Source organism: Pristiophorus japonicus, chromosome 5 (assembly GCF_044704955.1).
Source record: "Pristiophorus japonicus isolate sPriJap1 chromosome 5, sPriJap1.hap1, whole genome shotgun sequence".
Lineage (NCBI taxonomy): Eukaryota > Metazoa > Chordata > Chondrichthyes > Pristiophoridae > Pristiophorus > Pristiophorus japonicus.
Window position 1 is genome coordinate 8,119,205 of NC_091981.1, and position 27,413 is coordinate 8,146,617.

General features: G+C 48.2%; 1 protein-coding gene across 1 annotated transcript in view; it reads right to left on the minus strand.

The window, feature by feature from the left end:
- LOC139264226 (cadherin-6-like) overlaps positions 1 to 27,413 on the minus strand; it is a 205,898-nt gene that overhangs the window by 77,457 nt on the left and 101,028 nt on the right. Inside the window, exons 3-4 of the mRNA XM_070880356.1 lie at positions 25,697 to 25,816; positions 6,071 to 6,238 (exon numbers count right to left, since the gene is read on the minus strand). Of these exons, the coding sequence (XP_070736457.1) occupies positions 6,071 to 6,238; positions 25,697 to 25,816 (288 nt within the window). The remainder of the gene's footprint in view (positions 1 to 6,070; positions 6,239 to 25,696; positions 25,817 to 27,413) is intronic.

Sequence of the window (27,413 nt, forward strand, 5' to 3'; positions counted from 1 at the left end):
GAGTGCAGCGAAGATTCACCAGACTGATTCCCGGGATGGCGGGACTGACCTATCAAGAAAGACTGGATCAACTGGGCTTGTATTCACTGGAGTTCAGAAGAATGAGAGGGGACCTCATAGAAACGTTTAAAATTCTGACGGGTTTAGACAGGTTAGATGCAGGAAGAATGTTCCCAACGTTGGGGAAGTCCAGAACCAGGGGTCACAGTCTGAGGATAAGGGGTAAGCCATTTAGGACCGAGATGAGGAGAAACTTCTTCACCCAGAGAGTGGTGAACCTGTGGAATTCTCTACCACAGAAAGTTGTTGAGGCCAATTCATTAAATATATTCAAAAGGGAGTTAGATGAAGTCCTTACTACTCGGGGGATCAAGGGGTATGGCGAGAAAGCAGGAATGGGGTACTGAAGTTGCATGTTCAGCCATGAACTCATTGAATGGCGGTGCAGGCTCGAAGGGCTGAATGGCCTGCTCCTGCACCTATTTTCTATGTTTCTATGTTTCTATGAGGAGGAATTTCTTCTCTCAGCGGGTTATAAATCTGTGCAATTCTCTGCCCCAGAGAGCTGCGGCAATGGTGAAATCATTTCCGGGCGGTGCGGGCAGCTTCCAGCGTCTTGCCGGGATGTTCGGTGCTGGGTTTGCGGGGTGTGGGGATGGAGCATTACCGGCGGGAGAGGCGAGCCGGCGCGCGACGCCCCTGCTTGCGACCACCGTCTCAAAGTTTATTTCGCGCCCGATCTGTCGTGCCCCGTACAGCGCCCCCCCTGGTGGGACCGCCTGTGAAAGCGGGCAGTCGGAGCTGTCCCGGCCACAGCGAGGGAAGGAATGGCGACCTGGGGTCAGTGGGATTGCTTTTTATTTTTACGATTTATGTGGATGTGGCGTCAGTGAGGTATTGGGAATGTCTTTGGTGGGTTTTTTCAGATTTTTTTTCCCCCCCTCCACGGAAGCCTCTGTTCGAGCGCTCCGAGGCCGGCTGTTGAGCTCAGGATTTTCCGTTGATCAGCCGGTCTAGCGCCCCGAGAGAGAGGTGTGGAGCACCTCCCTCAGCGCCCCGCCCCACACTCAGGGCCCAGCTGGGGAATTTTGTGGCTGCAGTCGAAAGCATTGCCCACCGCAAAATTTACTGCCCCGCCCGGGTTAACACCGCAACAGAGTCGCGACCGAATTTCCCACCCCCATTGTGCAAAAAAAAATATATATATTTTTATTCCTTCTCTGTAGACAGACATTGCAGGTAGTGGTGAGGCTTCTTCTGTCCATTTTTGATACAGCATAGAGGATTATAGATTATAAAAGCAAGGAAGTTTTGCTAAATCTTTATAAAACACTGGTTAGGCCTCAGCTGGAATATTGTGACCAATTCTGGGCACCATTTTACAAAGGATGGCAAGGCCTTAGAGAAGGTGCAGAGGAGAATTACTAGAATGGTTCCAGGGATGAGGGACTTTATAGTTATATGTAGAGACTGGAGCTGGGGTTGCTCTCCTTAGACTTATGAAGAAAGGTTGAGTAGGTTGGGCCTCTACGCATTGGAATTCAGAAGAATGAGAGGTGATCTTATCGAAACGTATAAGATTATGAGGGGGCTCGACAAAGTGGATGCAGAGAGGATGTTTCCACTGATGGGGGAGACTAGAACTAGGGGGCATGATCTTAGAATAAGGGCCCGCCCATTTAAAACTGAGATGAGGAGAAATTTCTTCTCTCTGAGGGTTGTGAATCTGTGGGATTCGCTGCCTCAGAGAGCTGTGGAAGCTGGGACATTGAATACATTTAAGACAGAAATAGACAGTTTCTTAAACGATAAGGGGATAAGGGGTTATGGGGAGCGGGCGGGGAAGTGGAGCTGAGTCCATGATCAGATCGGCCATGATCTTATTGAATGGCGGAGCAGGCTCGAGGGGCCGTATGGCCGACTCCTGCTCCTATTTCTTATGTTCTTATGCAGCAGAGAAGGTTGAGATGAAATTTGATAGCGGTGTTCAAAATCATGGGTGGTCTTGATAGAGTAAGTATGGAGAAATTGTTTCCAGTGGCGGAAGGGTCAGTAACCAGCGGACACAGATTGACCGTGATTGGCAAAAGACCCAAGCCGCCATGAGGAAACATTTTTTTACGCAGCGAGGTTGTTGTGATCTGGAGCGCTCCGCCTCAAAGGGCGATGGAGGCAGATTGAAGAGTAGCTTTCAAAAGAGAGTTGGATAAATGCTTGAAGGGAAAAAATTAGTAGGGGTTTGTGGGGAAAGAGCGGGAAAGCGAGATTAATTGGACAGCTTTACCAGAGAGCTGGCACAGACATGATAATAATAATAATACATTGTTTTTAATATAGCGCCTTTAATATATTAAAAGTCCCAAGGCGCTTCACAGCAGTGTTACAGACAAACCGATAAATTTGACACCGAGCCACAGAAGAAATTAAGGCAGGTGATCAAAAGCTTGGGCAGAGAGGTAGGTTTTAAGGAGCATCTTGAAGGAGAGGTAGCGAGGCGGAGAGGTTTAGGGAGGGAGTTTCAGAGCTTGGGGCCCAGGCAGCTGAATGGCCTCATTCTGTGCAGTATCATTCTCTGATTCCATTCTGAAAGAGTGACTTGCTGGGTCACATCAGAGGCCAGTTAAGCGTCAAAAACATGAGGGGTTGGAATCACGTATAGGCCTGACCGCACAAGACCAATTGCATTAAAGAAGCAGTTGGGTTTTTAACGACAATCTTTCACGGTCGGTTTAACTCCAGATTTGACTTTTTAAACTGATTTCTAAATCTCAAAGCTGGCATTTGGAGTGAGAGGGGAACAGGCCACGAAAGGAGAACATGTTGCCCGCACTTGAACAAACACCCTCACAAACATTCGCCAGCATTCATGTTGGACAGGTGAAGAATAACGTCATGGGGCCAAAGATTGTGGTCGGAGGGTTCTGGCCGGCGAATGTCGCGGACTGAAATATTTTTTTACGGAAGTACCTGGTGGTCCCAGAGCCCAAACATCTCAGCATCACCGTGGGCTGGGACCACCAACAAAAAATGTAGAATTGTCACTGACCGTAATGTGAGCTCCCAGCTCCCATTGCGATCAATGAGACTACCCCATAAAACCAAAAACAACGCGCACACAAATAAAAAGACCGCTTCACTTAAAAGAAAAAGTAATAGAAATTAAATTAAATTTAATATTTTATTAAAAAAACATTTTTTATGTTTTAACAGTGTTAAACACAAACTTAACCTCTGCGGGCAGGGACTTTTTAAGATAAAAGTAATAAAATAATTTTTAAAAAAAATTTCTTTCTTTTAAAACTCTTACGCTGGTAAAAGCAGGCCTTCACGTAGTTGCTTTTTACCAGGCATCAGGGTTTGAAGGACATCCACTGGGCAAGAGTTGGGCAAAATAGCCCTTCTCCTGGGGATGTGTGCGACTCGTCAGAGGAAATGTTGACGGATCGCAAGTAGTTGGGTCAAGCGCATCGTGCGCCTAAACCCAGAACTCGCGGGGCTTCTTCGGGCGTGTGCGTGCATCGTATGCACCTGGAGAGGCCGCAGCTTACAGCCCAGCGTCTTCTTACCGTGAAAAAATGACACGGAGCTCTGTTTGGTGAAACCATTGTACATTTCGATTCTGTATTGGGACCGGTTATTTGTTCCCGGGCGGTAAAGTGAGCCATATTCTTGCCGCCGTGCAGCAGGGAGGCCCCAGTGACTTTAACGTGACTTCTAGGGTTTAGAAGAATGAGAGGGCATCTCATTGAAACGTATAAAATTCTGACGGGGTTGGACAGACTGGATTGGGGGGGAGAATGTTTCCCCCGGGGCTGGGAAGTCTAGAACAAGGGGGTCACAGTCTCAGGATACGGGGTAGGAAATTTAGGACCGAGATGAGGAGAAATGTTATCACTCAGAGGGTGGTGAACCTGTGGAATTCTCTACCACAGAAGGCTGTGGAGGCCAAGTCAATGAATATATTTAAGAGGGAGATAGATAAATTTCTAGAAACAAAAGGCATCAAGGGGTACGGGGAGAAAGCGGGAATATGGTGTTGAGATAGAGGATCAGCCATGATCATATTGAATGGCGGTGCAGGCTCGAAGGGCCGAATGGCCTACTCCTGCTCCTATTGTCTATGTTAGGACTCAAGGGCAGCCCCAGTGGGCTCGTGGCAACGGTCCCCGGCACGACCCAAGTCGATCGTAGTCCGCTGGAGGGAAGCCCATGGGTAGGAGAATCCCAAGATTTCCTTGTGGGGTTCGAGCAGGAACAATCCTGCTCCTCCGAGCCCACACAAGGAAACAAACAAAAAAATGGTTTGATAAGTTACCGTGTCTTCTTCTTCTTCTTTCGTAAAACCTCCCCCCCCCCCACCCCCCGCAAATTAAACAAGTCGGATATCCGGGCCAAAGCTCCCGGTGTAACGGCGCGGATATCTTGCAGGCTGCCTGTGAATTCCCTCTGAGGGCAGTGCTCGATGAGGTGCTCCGGGGTCTGATTCGGAGCTCCACAGTCGCACGATGGGGAGGCTTTAATCTTCCACCTATGGAGAAGGTGGCACCATCGACCGTGACCGGTTCCGAGGCGGTCGATGGTGGCCCACTGTTTGCGAGGAAGGTTTGATCCTTCAGGTGGGGTCCTCGATAAGGAATCCACTTGGTATGTCGCAGTCCTTCCAAACGTGTTGGACCTTTTTTCGCCCTGGCGCTGGTGTTCTCGGCAGATTTGGTCTGACTTCCAAACCACCACGGCTTCATCATAACGGTCATTGGCTTAGGATGGCTGTTCGGATACGGTGTGGATAAGGCGTGGGTATGTGCCCCTCTCCATTTTGAATGACCCCCTACCCAGTTGCCACCAGATGGGGATTAGGGTGGGGGTGGGAGAGCGGAGGGGAGTTAAAATTCCCTTCTGTTACTTTGTTAGCATAACCGGGGCATATAGACAGGACTTCCTGTTTCCTCCCCAGCTCCAATAACTCAACGGCTCGAAACCAATTATCTTGACCCTTGAACATTTTCCCCTCACCCCACCCATCAAGGGAATTCTTTACAGGATCTAAAGTATCCACACTTAAAAATTCGATAATTTCTTAAAATATTACGTCAATATGCACAGCAAATGTACAATATTCTCTGACGTCAAGGTTGGACATGAATTGTGTGGGTAGTTGTTGAACTAAAGAAACATAGAAACATAGAAAATAGGTGCAGGAGTAGGCCATTCGGCCCTTAGCCTGCACCGCCATTCAATGAGTTCATGGCTGAACATGCAACTTCAGTACCCCATTCCTGCTTGGAGTTGATATTTTGATTACTCTTTGTTTGATTCTGATTTATGTAAATCTTACAAAAGGAAGTGTTTCTACGCCGGAAAGTGACATGATTTGAGCAGTTGCAGTCCTGGCCCGTGACCTTGAGCATACAGTGTTGCAGACATCACACAGTGAACAGGCATGCCTACACAACATCTACCACCTAGAAGGACAAGGGCAGCAGGCACATGGGAACACTGCCTGAAAGGGTGGTAGAGGCAGAAACCCTCACCACATTTAAAAAGTACTTGGATGTGCACTTGAAGTGCCGTAACCTACAGGGCTACGCACCAATAGCTGGAAAGTGGGTTTAGGCTGGGTAGCTCTTTGTCGGCCGGCGCAGACACAATGGGCCGAAATGGCCTCCTTCTGTGCTGTAAATTTCTATGATTCTATGAACACCACCACTTCCACGTTCCCCTCCCAGTCACACACCGTCCTGACTTGGAAATATATCGGCCGTTCCTTCATCGTCGCTGGGTCAAAATTCTGGAACTCTCTCCCTAACAGCACTGTGGGAGCACCTTCACCACACGGACTGCAGCGGTTCAAGAAGGGGGCTCACCACCACCTTCTCAAGGGGCAGTTAGGGATGGGCAATAAATGCTGGACTTCCCACGTTTCGTGAATGAATTTTTAAAAAAACGGGATGCGGACATCAACTTCGTTTGGAGTAATCGGGATCAAAACCAGTTAGTACCTCTATTCATAAACGTTATATACATATGTTATAGTTTTAACTATTGCAATAAAGCATAAAATATGACTCACTTTGTGGGAATCTGGGAGGATTGTCGTTGACGTCGGTGAGAGTGATGTTGACAGATGTTGTCCCCGATAATCCCCCCATCTGCCCGCCCATGTCCTTAGCTTGGATGATCACTTGATAATGTTCCTTTGCTTCTCTGTCCATGTTTGGCAAAGCCGTGCGAATAATACCTAGAAAAACGCACAAGGATAAAAAACAGATCAATCAGAATCATCATCATCAAAGACAGTCCCTCAGAATCGAGGAAGACTTGCTTCCACTCTAAAAGTGAGTTCTCAGGTGACTGAACAGTCCAATACGGGAATTACAGTCTCTGTCACAGGTGGGACAGACAGTGGTTGAGGGAAAGGGTGGGTGGGGAGTCGGGTTTGCTGCACGCTCCTTCCGCTGCCTGCGCTTGGTTTCTGCATGCTCTCGGCGACGAGACTCGAGGTGCTCAGCGCCCTCCCGGATGCACTTCCTCCACTTAGGCCGGTCTTTGGCCAGGGACTCCCAGGTGTCGGTGGGGATGTTGCATTTTATCAGGGAGGCTTTGAGGGTGTCCCTTGTAACGTTTCCTCTGCCCACCTGGGGCTCGCTTACCAATCAGAATATTAACAGAGCAGCAGGCAAGAATATTTACCATAAACCTGGGAGCTCCCGTTCTTGTTCAATGAATGAGATCTGAGGCAGCCTCGCACTTTGTCCGGGAAATCGCTAAACCCGCTCAGTAATAATTACTTACTCGTGGTGTGATACAGTTACGTAACATTTTAGTTTAAGCAGTGAGAGCTCGCTCCAAAGTTTCAGCTGGTACAGTTTCTGGATAGTGTGAAACTGCACTGCACAGACCAGAGGGTCTGATTACTGACCACTAGTTGAAAGAGAAAAGTAAGATTTGCATTTATATAGCGCCTTTCACGACCACCGGACATCGCAAAGCGCTTTACAGCCAATGAAGTACTTTTTGAAGTGCAGTCACTGTTGTAATGTGGGAAACAAGGCAGATAACTTGCACACAGCAAGGCCCCACAAACAGCAATGTGATAATGACCAGATAATCTGTTTTTTTTAGTGATGTTGATTGAGGGATAAATATTGGCCCCAGGACACTGGGGTTAACTCCGCTGCTTTTCTTCGAAATAGTAGCTATGGGATCTTTTACATCCACCTGAGAGGGTAGACAGGGCCTCGGTCTAACGTTTCATCCGTAAATCGGCACCTCCAACAGTGCAGCGCTCCCTCAGTACTGCCCCTCCGACACTGCGGTGCTCCCTCAGTACTGCCCCTCCGACAGTGCGGTGCTCCCTCAGTACTGCCCCTCCGACACTGCGGCGCTCCCTCAGTACTGCCCCTCCGACAGTGCGGTGCTCCCTCAGTACTGCCCCTCCGACACTGCGGTGCTCCCTCAGTACTGCCCCTCCGACACTGCGGTGCTCCCTCAGTACTGCCCCTCCGACAGTGCGGCGCACCCTCAGTACTGCCCCTCCGACACTGCGGTGCTCCCTCAGTACTGCCCCTCCGACAGTGCGGTGCTCCCTCAGTACTGCCCCTCCGACACTGCGGCGCTCCCTCAGTACTGCCCCTCCGACAGTGCGGTGCTCCCTCAGTACTGCCCCTCCGACACTGCGGTGCTCCCTCAGTACTGCCCCTCCGACACTGCGGTGCTCCCTCAGTACTGCCCCTCCGACAGTGCGGCGCACCCTCAGTACTGCCCCTCCGACACTGCGGTGCTCCCTCAGTACTTCCCCTCCGACACTGCGGTGCTCCCTCAGTACTGCCCCTCCGACAGTACGGTGCTCCCTCAGTACTGCCCCTCCGACACTGCGGTGCTCCCTCAGTACTGCCCCTCCGACAGTGCGGCGCTCCCTCAGTACTGCCCCTCCGACAGTGCGGCGCTCCCTCAGTACTGCCCCTCCGACAGTGCGGCGCTCCCTCAGTACTGCCCCTCCGACAGTGCGGCGCTCCCTCAGTACTGCCCCTCCGACAGTGCGGCGCTCCCTCAGTACTGCCCCTCCGACAGTGCGGCGCTCTCTCAGTACTGCCCCTCCGACAGTGCGGCGCTCCCTCAGTACTGCCCCTCCGACAGTGCGGCGCTCCCTCAGTACTGCCCCTCCGACAGTGCGGCGCTCCCTCAGTACTGCCCCTCTGACAGTGCGGCGCTCCCTCAGTACTGCCCCTCCGACAGTGCGGCGCTCCCTCAGTACTGCCCCTCCGACAGTGCGGCGCTCCCTCAGTACTGCCCCTCCGACAGTGCGGCGCTCCCTCAGTACTGCCCCTCCGACAGTGCGGCGCTCCCTCAGTACTGCCCCTCCGACAGTGCGGCGCTCCCTCAGTACTGCCCCTCCGACAATGCGGCGCTCCCTCAGTATTCCCTCAGTACTGCCCCTCCGACAATGCGGCGCTCCCTCAGTACTGCCCCTCTGACAATGCGGCGCTCCCTCAGTACTGCCCCTCCGACAATGCGGCGCTCCCTCAGTACTGCCCCTCTGACAATGCGGCATTCCCTCAGCACTGCACTGGGAGCGTCAGCCTAGATTTTTATTTCGATTTTCTGGGGTGAGTCTTGAACCCACGACCTTCCAGCTGCAGAGAGTGAGGGTGCTGCTGCCCACAGTGCCACAGCTGACACTAGTTGAGCTCAACCATGGAGACTGTCGGATGTTGTGACTGGTTGCAGGGCTGTTGGGCAAGGAGGGTGGAATATATCAGCTGGAATTCCTGTTCCTGACGGCTGTCCACTAAATGACGCTGGTAAACTCAGAACCAGGGTTGGGTGTAACGCGGCAATGGTCAAATAGTCTGCTGACACTCAGGAGGAACTCTCTGAGGATCGCACGGAATGGGAAATTGCCATAAAATAAGAGTTGCTTTGCCTGTGATTATCCGTCCTTTAATGGACATAAAATCATGGCCACACCTGGAGTACTGCGCGCAGTGTTGGTTTCCATATTTACGAAAGGATATACTTGCTTTGGAGGCAGTTCAGAGAAGGTTCACTCGGTTGATTCCGGGGATGGGGGAGTTGACTTATGAGGAAAGGTTGAGTAGGTTGGAATTCAGAAGAATGAGAGGTGATCTTATCGAAACCTAGAAGGTTATGGGGGGTCTTAACAAGGTGGATGCAGAGAGGATGTTTCCACTGATGGGGGAGACTAGAACTAGAGGGCATGATCTTAGAATAAGGGGCTGCCCATTTAAAACAGAGATGAGGAGAAATTTCTTCTCTCAGAGGGCTGTAAATCTGTGAAATTCGCTGCCTCAGAGAGCTGTGGAGGCTGGGACATTGAATAACTTTAAGACAGAAATAGACAGTTTCTTAACCGATAAGGGAATAAGGGGTTATGGGGAGCGGGCGGGGAAGTGGAGCTGAGTCCATGATCGGATCAGCCATGATCGTATTAAATGGCGGAGCAGGCCCGAGGGGCCGTATGGCCTACTCCTGTTCCTCTGTTCTTATTAATGCGGGGGAAGAATTTATGCTTAGGGCGCTACCAGCGATCCGGACGCAAACTGCGCTCAGAATGGTGCTGCTTTTCAGAAATAATTCTTTTTCTGCACAAGTTTCTGTTCAAATTCATTTGCATAGTACCAAATGTACAATTGAAACAGTCTCAGGATAAGGGGTCAGCCATTTAGAACTGAGATACTCCTGTATGTGTGAGAGTTCTAAGATCGTGAGATTGAGCAGACTCGGCCTGTATTCTCTAGAGTTTAAGAAGAATGAGAGATGATCTCATTGAAACGTCCAAAATTCTTACAGAGCTTGACAGGGTAGATGCAGGGAGGATGTTTCCCCCCGGGCTGGGGAGTCTAGAACCAGGGGTCACAGTCTCAGGATAAAGGGGTTGGCCATTTAGGACTGAGGTGAGGAGAAATTTCTTCACTCAGAGGGTGGTGAATCTTGGAATTCTCTGCCCCAGAGAGCTGTGGAGGCTCAGTCTTTGAGTATATTCAAGACAGAGATCGATAGATATTTGGATATTAAGGGAATTAAGGATATGGGGATCGGGCAGGAAAGTGGAGTTGAGGTCGAAGATCAGCCGTGATCTCACTGAATGGCGGAGCAGGCTCGAGGGACCGAGTGGTCTACTCCTTATGTTCTTATGTTCTACACCTCTCCGCCCTCCTTTAAGACGCTCCTTAAGACGCACCTTAAATCCGACCTCGAAGGCTTTCGGTCGCTTGTCCTAATATCTCACACGACTTTTATATAGGACCCTGCTGAGACCACACCTGGAGTATTGTGCACAGTTTTGGTCTCCTTACCTAAGGAAGGATATACTTGCCATAGAGGGAGTGCAACGGAGGTTCACCAGACTGATTCCTGGGATGGGAGGATTGTCCTATGAGGTGAGATTGAGTAGACTAGGCCTGTATTCTCTAGAATTTAGAAGAATGAGAGGTGATCTCATTGAAACATACACAATTATTACAGGACTTGACAGGGTAGATGCAGGGAGGATGTTTCCCTGGCTGGGGAATCTCGAACCAGGGGTCACAGTCTCAGGATAAGGGGTCGGCCATTTAGGACTGAGATGAGGAGAAATTTCTTCACTCGGAGGGTGGTGAATCTTTGGAATTCTCTACCCCAGAGAGCTGTGGAGGCTCAGTCGTTGAGTATCTCAAGACAGAGATCGATAGATTTTTAGATATTAAGGGAATCAAGGGATATGGGGATTGGGCAGGAAAGTGGAGTTGAGATCGAAGATCAGCCATGATCTTGTTGAATGGCGGAGCAGGCTCAAGGGGCCAAATGGCCAACTCCTGCTACTATTTTGTTATGTTCTTAATCTGCCATGGAACAGCACAAGCTGGCACGGTTTTCGAAAGTAATTTAGAAAAAAAATTTGCATTGAAAAATATTCTGTGAATCATTTAAGAGTGGTAACATGGTACAGTTTTATTAATACAGCTGAAAAAGATTTTATCACAAAAAAATAAACATTTTAAATCTGTGTCTAGTCCACCACCTGTGAGTAACCCAATTATGAATAACGGAAAAGGGCTTTTAAAAACTATACGGAGGCATTTATTAATTATTTTGGTGTAGTTTAGTCAGTTTTTTTTATATTCATTCACGGGATGTGGATGCCGCTGGCAAGGCTGGCATTTATTGCCCATCCCTAATTGCCCCTACTCAACTGAGTGTCTCGCTGGGCCATTTCGGAGGGCAGTTAAGAGTTAACCACATTGCTGTGGGTCTGGAGTCACATATCGGCCAGACCGGGTAAGGGCGGCAGATTTCCTAAAGAACATTAGTGAACCAGATGGGTTTCTACGACAATCCGCTAGTTTTATGTCACCATTACTGATACTAGCTTTTTAATTCCAAATTTACTTAATTAACTGAACTTAAATTTCCCCAGCTGCCGTGGTGGGATTTGAGCTCATGGCAGAGATAGACAGATTTTTGAGCGATAAGGGAATAAAGGGTTATGGGGAGCGGGGCAGGGAAGTGGAGCTGAGTCCATGATCAGATCAGCCATGATCTTATTGAATGGCGGTGCAGGCTCAAGGGGCCAAATGGCCGACTCCTGCTCCTATTTCTTATGTTCTTTCTATATTCAAAAGAGAGTGAGATGTGGCCCTCACAGCTAAAGGGATCAAGGGGTATGGCGAGAAAGCAGGAGTGGGGTACTGAAGTTGCATGATCAGCCATGATCATATTGAATGGTGGTGCAGGCTCGAAGGGCCGAATGGCCTGCTCCTGCATCTATTTTCTATGTTTCTATGTTTCTTATGTCTCCGGATCATTAGTTCAGGCAACTATAACCAGTAACTAGTAACTCTGTAACTAGTCTAGTAACATAACACTACACCATCATAATTAAATAAACCTGGAATGAAATGCTAGTGTCAGTAACAATGACCATGAAACCCATCTGGTTCACTAATGTCCTTTAGGGAAGGAAATCTGCCGCCCTTACTCGGTCTGGCCGATATGTAACTCCAGACCCACAGCAATGTGGTTGACTCTTAACTGCCCTCTGAAATGGCCCAGCGAGACACTCAGTTGTATAAGGCGGCTCACCACCACCTTCTCAAGAGCAATTAGGGATGGGCAATAAATGCCGGCCTTGCCAGCGATGCCCACGTGAAGGAATAAAAAGCAGACTCCAAGGGCACTTGAAGCCACTTAGGGGGAGATGGCAGAGAGCAGCTCGTGCCCGTGAGAACATATCCCCAACCTGAGCCAGCGTCTCCAGGAGAGGCAGAAGGAAAATGGGAGCGACAACTCTCCTTTATCCCCTAATCCCCTTCCCAAAACCTTCAGAAACATCAAGAGTACTGACTGTGGGAACAGTTCAATTCAATTTTCAGAAGTTTCATTCCCTGTGCAGCCACGTCCGTACAAATAGCAATTTGTAAGATTAGAAGTTGCTTGGCAGAAGGCCCCGCTTATGACTGGCACCCGACCAGCTTGTTATTAAGATGTTTTTCCACAGTTTCTTCATGTTAATTCTCAATGCGCAAAGAATGGAGGGAATAGGCTGCCCTACTGGGTAACACTTTAACCCCTCCTGTGATAGGCTACATCGGTCATCGCAGGATAATTACGGGAGAAGCAATTTGCCCCATCATAATTCGTTCATCCAACGAGACCCTCACGACTCCTGTCCATTGTTGCGTCTTGTTGTTCCCGAAATGGTTCCAGGGTTTTAGCCTCCACCAGTCTCTCTGGAAATTTATTGGACACATCGCTCGTTCTTTGGGCTAGATCTTGAATCTGTGCGATAGTATGACTCGGTAAATCTGTTCTGCACTTCTCCCCATTTTTACTTCCAGTGACTACACTTTTCTTGACTATTTCTTGACTTGTATCCAGGCGGATTTGAGTATAAGAGTAAAGTCATCTTACTGCAATTATATTATAGCTTACACAGTCTGTCAGCTGTGGCTCAGTGGACGGCTCAGTGGACAGCTCTCTTGCTTCTGAATCAGAAGGTTGTGGGTTCAAGTCCCACTCCAGAATCTTGAGCACAAAAATCTAGGCTGACACTCCCAGCACAGTGCTGAGGGAGTGCTGCACTGTTGGAGGGGCTGTCTTTTGGATGAGACGTTAAACCGAGGCCCTATCTGGTCTCTCAGGTGGACGTAAAAGATCCCATGCCACTATTCCAAAGAAGAGCGGGGGAGTTATCCCCGGTGTTCTGAGGTCAATATTTATCCCTCAATCAACATCACAAAAATAGATTATCCGGTCATTATCACATTGCTGTGTGTGGGAGCTTGCTGTGTGCAAATTGGCTGCTGCATTTCCCACATTACAACAGTGACTACACGCCAAAAGTACTTAATTCTCTGAGACGTCTGGTGGTCGTGAAAGGCGCTATATAAATGCAAGTCTTTCTTTTATATAGGACCCTGGTGAGACCGCACCTGGAATATTGTGTACAGTTTTGGTCTCCTTACCTAAAGAAGGATATATTTGCCATAGAGGAAGTGCAGCGAAGGTTCACCAGACTGATTCCTGGGATGGGGGGGTTGTCCTCTGAGGAGAGATTGAGTAGACTCAATCTATATTCTCTAGAGTTTAGAAGAATGAGAGGTGATCTCATTGAAACATACAAAATCCTTACAGGGCTTGACAGGGTAGATGCAGGGAGGATGTTTCCCCCGGGCTGGGGAGCCTAGAACCAGGGGTCACAGTCTCAGAATAAGGGGTCGGCTATTTAGGACTGAGATGAGGAGGAATTTCTTCACTCAGAGGGTGGTGAATCTTTGGAATTCTCTACCCTAGAGGGCTGTGGAGGCTCAGTCGTTGAGTGTATTCAAGACAGAGATCGCTAGATTTTTGGATAGAAAGAGAATCAAGGATCGGGCAGGAAAGTGGCGTTGAGATGAATGATCAGCCATGATCTCATTGAATGGTGGAGCAGGCTCGAGGGGCCGAATGGCCGACTCCTGCTCCTATTTCTTATGTTCCCTTTAAGTTGCACGATTGTGCAGCTCCTGCCCAGCCGGCTGACCGGCTGTTAAATAGCAAACAAATGCGCATTCGCGGTATTTTTAATGGGTGGGACAGCACCTTAAAGGGGCCGCTCACCTCCCCCCCACCCCCCAAAAAAAATTAAAGGTAACATTGCTTGTAAACTTCTTTCATTGAATTTAGCCCTTTTAAAACTTGGCTCCTGGTCTCGTGTATTTCCGACTCTCAGATCATTTTAAACGCCAGCATGCAGCAGTTGCTGTCCTCCAGGCGTGCTGTGACTTTCACTTTCTGGGTCTTCGGATGAAGATCAGATCGAAATAAGCATCATCTCTTGTGGCTTCCTCCGCACGCTGGGTCAAGAAGCATTCAAGCAACGCATCTACCACTTCCGACAACAAGCCAAGTGGGGTTTTCTCAGTCCATATTAGGTTGACTGAGGGCTCCCATTAGAATAACATTCTGGTTCTCACATACCGTTCTGATCTCTCCATAGAGCAAGCTGTCCTACTAAAGCTGGCCTGGTAGTCTATAGCAACCCTCTTGGCTTAGCTTGGATGTATTTTTTGCATTAGGGACATAAGAACATAAGAACATAAGAAATAGGAACAGGAGTAGGCCATACGGCCTCTCGAGCCTGCTCCACCATTCAATAAGATCATGGCTGATCTGATCATGGACTCAGCTCCACTTCCCCGCCCGCTTCCTATGACCCCTTATCCCCTAACTGTTTAAGAAACAGTCTATTTCTGTCTTAAATTTATTCAATGTACCAGCCTCCACAGCTCTCTGAGGCAGCAAATTCCACAGATTTACAACCCTCTGAGAGAAGAAATTTCTCCTCATCTCAGTTTTAAATGGGTGGCCCCTTATTCTAAGATTGTACCCTCTAGTTCTAGTTTCCCCCGTCAGTGGAAACATCCTCTCTGCATCCACCTTGTCGAGCCTCCTCATAATCTTATACATTTCGATAAGATCACCTCTCATTCTTCTGAATTCCAATGAGTAGAGGCACAACCTACTCAACCTTTCCTCATAAGTCAACCCCTTCATCCCCGGAATCAACTTTGTGAACCTTCTCTGAACTCCAAAGCAAGTATATCCTTTCGTAAATATGGAAACCAAAACTGCACGCAGTATTCCAGGTGTGACCTCACCAATACCTTATGTAGCTGTAGCAAGACTTCCCTGCTTTTATACTCCATCACCTTTGCAATAAAGGCCAAGATTCCATTGGCCTTCCTGATCACTTGCTGTACCTGCATACTATCCTTTTGTGTTTCATGCACAAGTACCCCCAGGTCCCGCTGTACTGCGGCACTTTGCAATCTTTCTCCATTTAAATAATAACTTGCTCTTTGATTTTTTTCTGCCAAAGTGCATGACCTCACACTTTCCAACATTATACTCCATCTGCCAAATATTTGCCCACATCGTTCAGTTCTGTATCTTCCTACTTCCAATGTGTCCAATTCTGGGCACCACACTTTAGGAAGGATGTGAAGGTCTTAGAGAGGACGCAGAAAAGATTTACAGGAAAGGTTCCAGGGATGAGGAACTTCAGCTACATGGAGAGACTGGAGAAGCCGGGGTTGTTCTCCTCGGAGCAGAGAAGGTTGCGAGGAGATTTGATCGAGGTGTTCAAAATCATGAGGGGTGTACAGGGGAGATCGAGAGAAACTGTTCCCATTGGTGGAAGGGTCGGGAACCAGAGGACACAGATTTAAGGCGATTGGCAGAAGAACCAAAGGCGACATGGGGTAAAACTTTTTTTCCCAGCGAGTGGTTAGGATCTGGAATGCACGGCCTGAGAGGGTGGTGGGGGCAGACTCAATCGTGACTTTCGAAAGGGAGTTGGATAAGTACCTGAAGGGAAAGAATGTGCAGGGCTACGGGGAAAGGGCGGGGGAGTGGGACTGGCTGACGTGCTCTTGCAGAGAGCCGGCACGGGCTCAACGGGCCGAAGGGCCTCCTCCCATCCTGTAACCATTCTCTGATTCTTGTTTCATTTCACTTACAGACCTCAACGCCAGTTACTTTTTTTGCTCAATTTTGTCGTTTTGAAAAACTCGGCTGTTGAATATTATATTCTTTCCATTCCATTCCAAAAATCTTTAACTTGCTATGAAACTGAATAGTGTACACCAATGAAACTATTAAATGGTTCATTATAGCTTTTCAAAGGCTTTTTTAGTAATCTTCCATGGCTTAAACCATGCCCCGCCACCCCTCCACATCTCAGTAACCTCCTTTAGCCCTAAAGCTCCTCCTATTCTGGCCTCTTGTGCAAAGCGATTTTGTTCATTCCACTTTCTTTCATAAGAATAGTAAGAATTAGGAGCAGGAGTCGGCCATTCGGCCCCTCGAGCCTGCTCCACCATTCAATAAGATCATGGCTGATCTGATCTTGGGCTCAACTCCACTTCGCCATCCGTTCCCCATAACCCACGAATCTCTTATCGTTCCAAAATCTGTCTGTCTTCTCCTTAAATATATTCAACGACCCTGGATTGAGTTATCTCCATGATTTTCCCAGCATGTTGTAGTTCCCCGCTGCCTCAACAGCTTCCAGTATTCATCTTATTATTGATGTTCCTCCTCTTGTGTTCCCCCGGCACTCCCCGTGTCTGCCTATTCTTGGTCCCTGGTTCCCGTGTGTCTCTCTCAGTACCTGTATCCGTATGTACCTGTTGGCTGCCGTCGAACCTACAATCAGTCTTGTACCGGCTTCTTACTTCTGCCTGATATCACCCATTAATTATTACTTCCTTCGGGGAGTTAGTTTTTACATTTAACCGTCTCCTTTGTCTTGGCACTTACCAAAGTGCTCTCTTTTTAATACATTTGTCTCTGCTTCTTCTTTTTAGACTCCCCCCTCCCCCCTCTCCAAGCCCCACAGGGGCTGAAATACTTATTATTTTTAACTTAAATAAATCTCATTCTAGACCGTGCTCTTTAAAATCAGAAAAGTCTAAGAATGAAATTTCCAAAAATCAAAATCCATACTGCATAAAAAAAATGACTCTTACCTTGCTTGAGTTCAACTTTTAAACAATCGAAAATTAATCAAAGAATCAACAAGGCTAATGGACTGCCGGCCTTTATATCTAGAGGACTAGATATATAGAGGGGGTAGAGGTTATGCTGCAGCTGTACAAAGCCCTGGTTAGACCACACCTGGAGCACTGTGAGCAGTTCTGGGCACCACACATTAGGGAGGATATATTGGCCTCGGAGGGAGTGCAGGGTGGGTTTACCAGAATGATACACGGACTCCAAGGGTTAAGTTACGAGGAGAGGTCACACAAACTAGGGTTGTATTCCCTGGAATTTAGATGGTTAAGGGGTGATCTGATCGAAGTTTTCAAGATATTGAGGGGAACAGAGAGGGTAGATCGAGAGAAACTATTTCTGCTGGTTGGGGAATCTAGGATGAGGGGGCAGATTCTAAAAATTAGAGCCAGACCTTTCAGGAATGAAAGTACAAAACATTTCTACACACAAAGGGTAGAAGTTTGGAACTCTCTTCCGCAAACGGCAATCGATGCTGGATCAATTGTTAATTTTAAAGCTGAGATTGATAGCTTTTTGTTAGCCAAAGGTATTAAGGGATATGGGCCTAAGGCGTGTATATGGAGTTAGGTCGCAGATCAGCCCTGATCTCATTGAATGGCGGAGCAGGCTCGAGGGGCTGAATGGTCTCCTCCTGTTCCTGTGTTTACTAAAATAGTTTTGTGGAAGATTTATGGATCGATTTGACTTCCATGAGAAAGATGATTGATCGCAGTGTAAAATGGGGGGTCGACCTGCTATTGCCCTATCTCTGTCCAACAACAGTAACTTGTGTTTATACAACACCTTTAACGTAGTAAAACATCCCAAGGTGCTTCACAGCAGTGTTATAAGACAAAACAGATAAATGTGACACCGAGCCACATAAGTAGAAATTAGGACAGGTGACCAAAAGCTCAGTCAAAGAGGTCGGTTTTAAGGAGCGTCTTGAAGGAGGAAAGAGAGGTAGAGAGGTGGAGAGGTTTAGGGAGGGAGTTCCAGAGCTTGGGGCCCAGGCAACAGAAGGCACGGCCGCCGAAGGTTGAGCGATTATAATCAGGGATGGTCAAGAGGGCAGAATTTAAGAGCAGACATCTCGGTGGGGATTGTGGAGGAGATTACAGAGATAGGGAGGGGCGAGGCCATGGAGGGATTTGAAAACAAGGATGAGAATTTTAAATCGAGGCATTGCTTAACCGGAAGCCAATGTAGGTGAGGGAGCACGGGGGGGGGGGGGGTGATGGGTGAGTGGGACTTGGTGCGAGTTAGGACACGGGGGCAGCGAGCACGGGGGGATGATGGGTGAGTGGGACTTGGTGCGAGTTAGGACACGGCGGCAGCGAGCACGGGGGGGTGATGGGTGAGTGGGACTTGGTGCGAGTTAGGACACGGGGCAGTGAGCACAGGGGGTGATGGGTGAGTGGGACTTGGTGCGAGTTAGGACACGGGGGCAGCGAGCACGGGGGGATGATGGGTGAGTGGGACTTGGTGCGAGTTAGGACACGGGGGCAGCGAGCACGGGGGGGTGATGGGTGAGTGGGACTTGGTGCGTGTTAGGACACGGGGCAGCGAGCACCGACCAGGCCAACATCCCCAGCATCGAAGCACTGACCACACACGATCAGCTCCGCTGAGTCACCGAGAGCATGCATAAGCCAAGCGCAGGCAGCGGAAGGAGCGTGCGGCAAACCAGACTCCCCACCCACCCTTTCCTCCAACCACTGTCTGTCCCACCTGTGACAGAGACTGTAATTCCCGTATTGGACTGTTCAGTCACCTGAGAACTCACTTTTAGAGTGGAAGCAAGTCTTCCTCGATTCCGAGGGGCTGCCTATGATGATGATGATGATGATGATGACAGTTTAGACATCTTGGGCTAGAAATTGGGGTAACAACCCCGTTTGGGGTGATAATTCTCGCGGGAGCGCAAAATTATCGCCGGGGCGAGAAGGATTTTCAGCTGACAGGAACTCCAAGTGGGAAGTGGAATGTTAAATCAAGCGCTAACTACCTCCCTTAGAACGCTAAAGTGAGCGAGAGGGGCGATAGTGGCAGAACACTGAGTAATGTTCCGTGCAGCGCTGCCCTCTGTACAGGCTCTTTCCCTCGTTTACAGGGCAGGGCCAAAGCAGGAGTAAATGATTCTTCCTGCTGTCTGTGTTGGGCCACGACACCTGTGCTACGTGCAAAGCAGTCCCCCCCCCCCCCCCAACAGTCTGCGTGCCCCCCTGTCTGTGAGCACCATCGGAGCAGGCCGGGGAGCGGGAGGAGCAGTGTGGTGGGGTACCACTCCAGGGAGCAGCACGAGCTGGGGCAGGAGACCAACGGCAGCGAAAAGGGACGTCATCAAGGTCCAGGTCGGTGAGTGGAGCGCGAGCAGGTACAGCAGGAGCGGCGAGGTCGGGGCGAAGGAGCAGTGAGAGACTGTAGAGGGACGTGATCGGGGCCCAGGAGAGGCGTGGAGTTCAGGGCCCAGAAGAGGCGAGGGCCCAGGGGCAGCACGGGGCCAGCCCACACTGTGCGATATGTGTGCGCACTAGGTCCGTGCAGCAGAGCAGGTCTCCAGTCGTCCTGGTTCAACCCTTGTCACTGGACCAAGACCTCGCTCTGTCAAGCCCGTGTGGTGGCTGGTGTGCAACGGTCACCCCATGTTAAAAAAATCCACGCACAGGCATCTTCCACCCTTCAGGATGTAGTTCGGACCCGGAATTTTAGGTCCTTCATTGAAACACCTCTGAACTTTTTGACATGGAAGCAAGTCATCCTCGATTCGATGGACCGCCTATGATGATGATGACTCTGAGGGCAGGGCCCAGCGATTGCGGGGGGATAATCAGGAGGCACCAGCATGGGGAGGTAAATAAATTTTGGCCTGGCTGCCCACCACGGCCTTTAAATATCACTCGGAGTTGACCATGTCTTCTGCAGCTGCCATTGTTGACGCCCGGCGGTGCTGCAGGGGGAAGGAGCGAATATTGCATCCAGGGCGGTAACGGGGCGCTGTGCACCGGATGACATCACAATCTCCGGAACGCAAGAGAGCGAGGCGGTAAGTGTTAGTGCCAGTGCAAAGCCAGGGGAGTTCGCGGGTATCGGTGATTTTGCCACACCCGGTCGGTAACCCCTTACTGCCCCGTTACCGCCCATCGCAGGTGCTAATGGGAGGCGCTAACTAGGCCAATTTCTCCCCCCCCCTTATTTTACTTTTTAAGACCATAGGCGGTCCCTCGAGCGAGGATGACTTGCTTCCACAAGAGTTCACAGATGTTTCAATGAAGGACCTAATATTCCGGATCCCGAACTACATCCTGAAGGGTGGAAGATGCCTGTGCGTGGATTTTTTTCCACACCAGCCACCGCACGGGCTTGACAGAGCGAGGTCTTGGTCCAGTGGCAAGTGTTAACCAGGATGACTGGAGACCTGCTCTGCTGCACGGACCTAGTGCGTGTCACATCGCACAGTGTGGGCTGGGCCCCGTGCTGCCCCTGGGCCCTCGCCTCTTCTGGGCCCCGAACCCTCATTCACCGCACCTTCGCCCGCGACGTTCCAGGGCCCAGCGCTCCAGCTGTACTTATAGCCCCGACCTGCGATGGTGTTCTCACACAGGTCGGGGCGGCCGACGATGTTTAAGATAGATGTCCATCGTCACACATTAACAGATGGCACACGCACAAATAAGCAAGGCTAGTAATTTGCATCGATAATGGTCTTGTATTTTATTTTTCTTCCTCCCTGTTGTGCTTTCTCCAGCATAGAGTCAGGCGATTAGCTGCAAAAACTAATACCCGGATTAGATTTTTGGATATGCACATTTGAAAAAAAAAAATGTTATCAGTTCTTGCAACATTTTTGGTCATTTTAATGGAGTCGTGATGACCTACTTTCCATCTCACTGCCCGCACCAAAAGGTCTCGTGTTGCAATCTGACTGAGATCAGCTGTCATTTTTATTTTGTTCTCAATTTTTTGATCGCATTACTCCCTCAGTACTTATCCTTTCATGCAGCCTGCATTAGCTGAGAGATTTGGCAGCTCTGATATGTGATATATGGGTCTTCTCCATAACTGCACTGCCAGTGATGCTTTTTACTCAACCATCCAGAATTGGCTTCGCTGTATGGAGGAGAAGGGTCGGGGGGAAGGGGGTGTGGGGACAGTGGGGGACGGGGGGGGGGGTGTGCTGTCGGGAGGTCAGACTTACTTCTAAGTCGCGGTAGGCGGAAGGGAATTTGATAAACACTTTATTCAGCTGGTTGGACGCCGTTTGGAGAAAAACTCGGCGTCTCCCGATCTCGTTAACCTCCTCGAGCTCTACAAACCCTCTCCCCCGAGATCTCTGCGCTCCTCCAATTCTGGCCTCTTGAGCATCCCCCATTTTAATCGCTCCACCATTGGCGGCCGTGCCTTCAGCTTGCTGGACCCTAAGTTCTGGAATTCCCTCCCTAAACCTCTCCACCTCCCTTTCCTCCTTTAAGACGCCTCTTAAAACCTACCTCTTTGTCCAAGCCCCGTCATAGTATCTCCTTATGTGGCTCGGTGTCAAATTTTGTCTGATAACGCCTCTGTGAAGCGTCTTGGGACGTTTTACTACATTAAAGGCGCTATATAAATGCAGGTTGTTGTTGTCGTGTTGCTATTGTGCATGACGTGGGCTGTATTGCACGCCAATGTAGTTTCAAATAAAACGCTGGAGAATGCAACAATAATTAAACAGTCCCGACAACCAATATTTGATTCAGCTAGTTTCTCCCGTGCCTAATGGAACTGGGTCAATGCACAAGTGGGCTTGTTGAGGTTTGAACTTCACTCCCCACCAAGCGAACATCAAACAAACCACCAATATGTATATTGAGGCCTTTGAGAATATTTCTGAGTTTCTTCAAGTGTTAATGAAACACAAAAGGATAGTATGCAGGTACAGCAAGTGATCAGGAAGGCCAATGGTATCTTGGCCTTTATTGCAAAGGGGATGGAGTTTAAAAGCAGGGAAGTCTTGCTGCAGTTATACAGGGTATTGATGAGGCCACACCTGGAATACTGCGTGCGGTTTTGGTTTCCATATTTACGAAAGGATATACTTGCTTTGGAGGCAGTTCAGAGAAGGTTCACTCGGTTGATTCTGGGGATGAGGGGATTGACTTATGAGGAAAGGTTGAGTAGGTTGGGCCTCTACTCATTGGAATTCAGAAGAATAAGAGGTGATCTTATCGAAAAGTATAAGATTTTGAGGCGGCTTGACAAGGTGGATGCAGAGAGGATGTTTCCACTGATGGGGGAGACTAGAACTAGAGGGCATAATCTTAGAATAAGGGGCCGCCCATTTAAAACTGAGATGAGGAGAAATTTCTTCTCTCAGAGGGTTGTAAATCTGTGAAATTCTCTGCCTCAGAGAGCTGTGGAAGCTGGGACATTAAATAAATTTAAGACAGAAATAGACAGTTTCTTAACTGATAAGGGAATAAGGGGTTATGGGGAGCGGGCGGGGAAGTGGAGCTGAGTCCATGATCGGATCAGCCATGATCTTATTAAATGGCAGAGCAGGCTCGAGGGGCCGTATGGCCTACTCCTGTTCCTATTTCTTATGTTTTTATTACATGGGATATATAGCACAGACACAGGCCATTCGGCCCAGCCAGTCCATGCCGGCATTTATGCTCTACTCGAGCCTCCTCCCGTATTTCCCCATCTAAATCTACTCGCAAAACCCTCTATTCCTTTCTCCCTCATATGCTTGTCTAGCCTCCCCTTAAATGCATTGATACTATTTGCCTCAACCACTCCCTGTGGCAGTGAGTTCCACATTCTCACCACTCTCGGGGTAAAGGAGTTTCTTCTGAATTCCCCATTGGATTTCTTGGTGACTATCTTATATTGATGACTTCTAGTTATGCTCTTCCCCACAAGTGGAAACATTCTCTCTGTATCCATTCTATCAAAAACCATTCACAATTTTTAAAGATTAGGTCACCCCTCAGCCTTCTTTTTTCAAGCAAAAAGAGACCCAACCTGTTCATCCTTTCCTGATAGGCATACGCTGACATTTCTGGTATCATCCTTGTAAATCTTCTCTGCACCCTCTCCTCTATATCCTTTTTATAATATGGCGTCCAGACTGTACACAGTGCTCCAAGTGTGGTCTAACCAAGGTTGGATGCAGGTTTGATCCAGTTTACACTTCAAGGTGTAAAGTACCATGTGTGAATTTTAATACAAACCTAATTCGACAAAGCATAAACTTCAACTGGGCTGACTGGATTAACCCTTTTCTCCCCAGCCTCTTCACCACGTGAATTTAATGTTCAACAACCATCTCTAGATTTCTAGTTTACTTTTCAGTTACTGTTTATTAATACAGGTTTAAAACGTCACCCGCACTCATGTGGAGAAATGCAATCTTCAGCATCAAGTGTACAACATTCCTAATCTCTCTGTGACTAGCACTTGATGAAGTGAGTAATGTCTGAAGATACAAAACAGCTCCTCTTAATGCAACCCAAATGACCCCGAGCAATCAAATTACTGCTCAGTAAATGTACCATTTCTCTGTTCAATTCAAACTAATCCAATGTATTTCATGCATGAAATCCCATTAGCGTTGGGATATTTGAGGCAACTGAATCACTAAAAGATTAGAGCAGGAAAGAGCGGTGGTGTGAATCCCACACTGCGGCACTTTACACAGTTATACTCACGGACATGCAACGTTCTGAAAAAAGTGAAAGGTTCACTAGGTTAATTCCTGAGATGAAGGGAGTGTCTAGTGAGGAACAGTTGAGCAGGTTGGTCCTATACTCATTGGAGCTTAGAAGAATGAGAGGTGATCTTATTGAAGTATTTAAGATTCTGAGGGGGCTCGACAGTTTGGATGCAGAGAGGATGTTTCCCCTCCTGGGGGCAATCTAGAACATAGTCTCAGAATAAGGGGTCACCCATTTAAAATGGAAACGAGGAAGAATTTCTTCTCTGAATCTGTGGAATTCTCTGCCCCAGAGAGCTGTGGAGGCTGGGTCATTGAATATATTTAAGGCGGAGATGGACAGATTTTTGAAGGATAAGGGAGTCGAGGGTTATGGGAAGCGGGCAGGGAAGTGGAGTTGAGGCCAAGATCAGATCAGCCATGATCGTGTTGAATGGCGGAGCAGGTTCGAGGGGCCGTATGGCCGACTACCGCTTCTATTTCTTATGTTCTTATGTGAGGCTGGTCAAAAACCTGATCATCAATCCCTTGTGAGGTCTGACATTTTAAATAGAAAGGGCACACGGTGTAAAAAGGTGATACCAGGAAGTGATATATCCATGGAGAAGGCAAAGGCCAAATGTATAGAAGCCGCATGCCATTTACATGGCTCATATAGCTATTTGAATTTCATGACAGGCTCCTCCATCACCACAATCGTCTGTCCAGTTTTCAGCTACCAGTTTCTCCATCACCACCTCAACTTGTCCCATTCTTAACTTCTAGATTCCCTGCTCCAGTAGGCACATGGCAATGTTATAAGAACATAAGAAATAGGAGCAGGAGTAGGCCATACGGCCCCTCGAGCCTGCTCCGCCATTCAATACGATCATGGCTGATCCGATCATGGACTCAGGTCCACTTCTCCGCCCGCTTCCCATAACCCCATATTCCCTTATTGGTTAAGGAACTGTCTATCTCTCTCTCTTAAGTTTATTCAATGGCCCAGCTTCCACAGCTCTCTGAGGCAGCGAATTCCACAGATTTACAACCCTCTGAGAGAGGAAATTCCTCCTCATCTCAGTTTTAAATGGGTGGCCCCTTATTCTAAGACCATGCCCTCTAGTTCTAGTCTCCCCCATCAGTGGAAACATCCTCTCTGCATCCACCTTGTCGAGCCCCCTCATAATCTTACACGTTTCGATAAGATCACCTCTTGAAACGTATAAGATTATGAGGGGAGATTATGAAGTGTAGAAATGTATTTACACTGAGGCATACAGTAACCATATTAGAAATGTCTCCAAACTATATTGTATCTCCATGCATTATTATATTACTTTTTATCTGCTTTGTACAAATATTTCTGTGACTATTTAGTGAAGTGAAGAGGAATTGCAGACTATTAATGTTGAAAACATACCACCACCATTCCTATACACTAATCCTCTTCCACTTACAAGCAAGGTCAGAACTAGAGGCCATCAATATAAGATAATCATTAATAAATCCAATAGAGAATTCAGAAGAAACTTCTTTACATAAAAACATAAGAGTTAGGCATAAGAGTTAGGAGCAGGAGTCGGCCATTCAGCCCCTCGAAACTGCTCCGCCATTCAATAAGATCACGTCTGATCTGATCTTGGCCTCAGCTCCACTTCCCTGCATGCTCCCCATAACCCCTTAATCCCCTTTACCCAGAGAGTGGTGAGAATGTGGAACTCGCTACCACAGGGAGTGGTTGAGGCAAATAGTATCGATGCATTTAAGGGGAAGCTGGATAAACACATGAGGGAGAAGGGAATAGAAGGATGTGCTGATGGGGTGAGAGTGGGAGGAGGCTCGTGTGGAGCATAAACACTGGCACGGACCTGTTGGGCTGAATGTCCCCGTTTCTGTGTTGTAAATACCTTGTCATACTTTGTTATCTGAGCTCAAAATTCTTAGAAGATAATTCAAGATAGCTTTTGAAGAAAAAAAGTGTCTGACCTGTGTCTGACTCCACCGAGAAGTAGGGTTGTCCTTGCAAGATGCTGTATACCACCCTGGCACTGTATCCGTAGGTGGGATCATCAGCATCTGTAGCTATGACTCGAATTACAGATGTACCTGTAATAGATGTACCAAACAAATCAACACAGTTCAGCAAGACTTTTTCCGAAAAATGTCACACACATCAACTCATACTTTTCCCGAACTGCCAAATGGCTGTTCTTGGGTTTGTTTGTCGCTAATTATGAGCTTCTTCATAAAGCGCATTATAAGATAAAAAACTGAAACGTACAAGATTAAGAACATAACATAAGAGCATTCGGCCCCTCGAGACTGCTCCGCCATTTATTACGATCATGGCTGATCCGATCATGGACTCAGCTCCACTTCCCCGCCCGCTCCCCATAACCCTTTACTCCTTTATTGCTCAAAAATCTGTCTATCTCCACATTAAATATATTCAATGACCCAGCCTCCACAACTCTCTGGGGCAGATAATTCCATCGATTTACAACCCTCTGAGAGAAGAAATTCCTCCTCATTTCAGTTTTAAATGGGCAGCCCCTTATTCTGAGGCTATGTCCCCTAATTTTAGTTTCCACTATGAGTAGAAACATCCTCTCTGCATCAGGCTTATCGAGCCCCCTCATTTTCTTATAAGTTTCAATAAGATCACCTCTCATTCTTCTGAACTCCAATGAGTAGAGGCCCAACCTACTCAACCTATCCTCATAAGTCAACCCCCTCATCTCCGGAATCAACCTAGTGAACCTTCGCTGAACAGCCTCCAATGCAAATATATCCTTCCTTAAATACGGAGACCAAAACTGCACGCAGTATTCCAGGTGTGGCCTCACCAATACCCTGTACAGTTGTAGCAGGACTTCTCTGCTTTTATACTCTATCCCCCTTGCATTAAAGGCCAACATTCCATTTGCCTTCCTGATTACTTGCCTTGATTCTGAGGGGGCATGACAGGGTAACATAGAAACATAGAAAATAGGTGCAGGAGTGGGCCATTCGGCCCTTCGAGCCTGCACCGCCATTCAATGAGTTCATGGCTGAACATGCAACTTCAGTACCCCATTCCTGCTTTCTCGGCATACCCCTTGATCCCCCTAGTAGTAAGGACTACATCTAACTCCTTTTTGAATATATTTAGTGAATTGGCCTCAACAACTTTCTGGGGTAGATGCAGAGAGGGTGGTTCCCCTCGTGGGGGAATCTAGAACTCGGGGGCATAGTTGCAGAATAAGGGGCCGCCCATTTAAAACGGAGAGGAGGAGGAATTTCTTCTCTCAGAGGGTTGTAAATCTGTGGAATTCTCTTCCCCAGAGAGCTGTGGAGGCTGGGCCATTGAATATATTTAAGGTGGCAATAAGACAGATTTTTGAACAATAGGGGAGTAAAGGATTATGGGGAACGGGCGGGGACCTGAGTCCATGATCGGATCAGCCATGATCTTATTGATTGGCAGAGCAGGCTCGAGGGGCCAAATGGCCGATTCCTATTCCTATTTCTTATGTTCTTATAATGTGCTGGAGGGTCGGTTCATTGCTAGGGACCTGGACCCCACTTACTTCAGAACAACGAGGGTCACTTCAGGTTAGCTTTACCTTTGAAGTATGCTGAAAAGAGAAGGATTTTTTAAAATCATGATCACTGCCGCTCTTTGATACTTCCTCTTTCCATGTTTTTGATAAAGAATTCATGA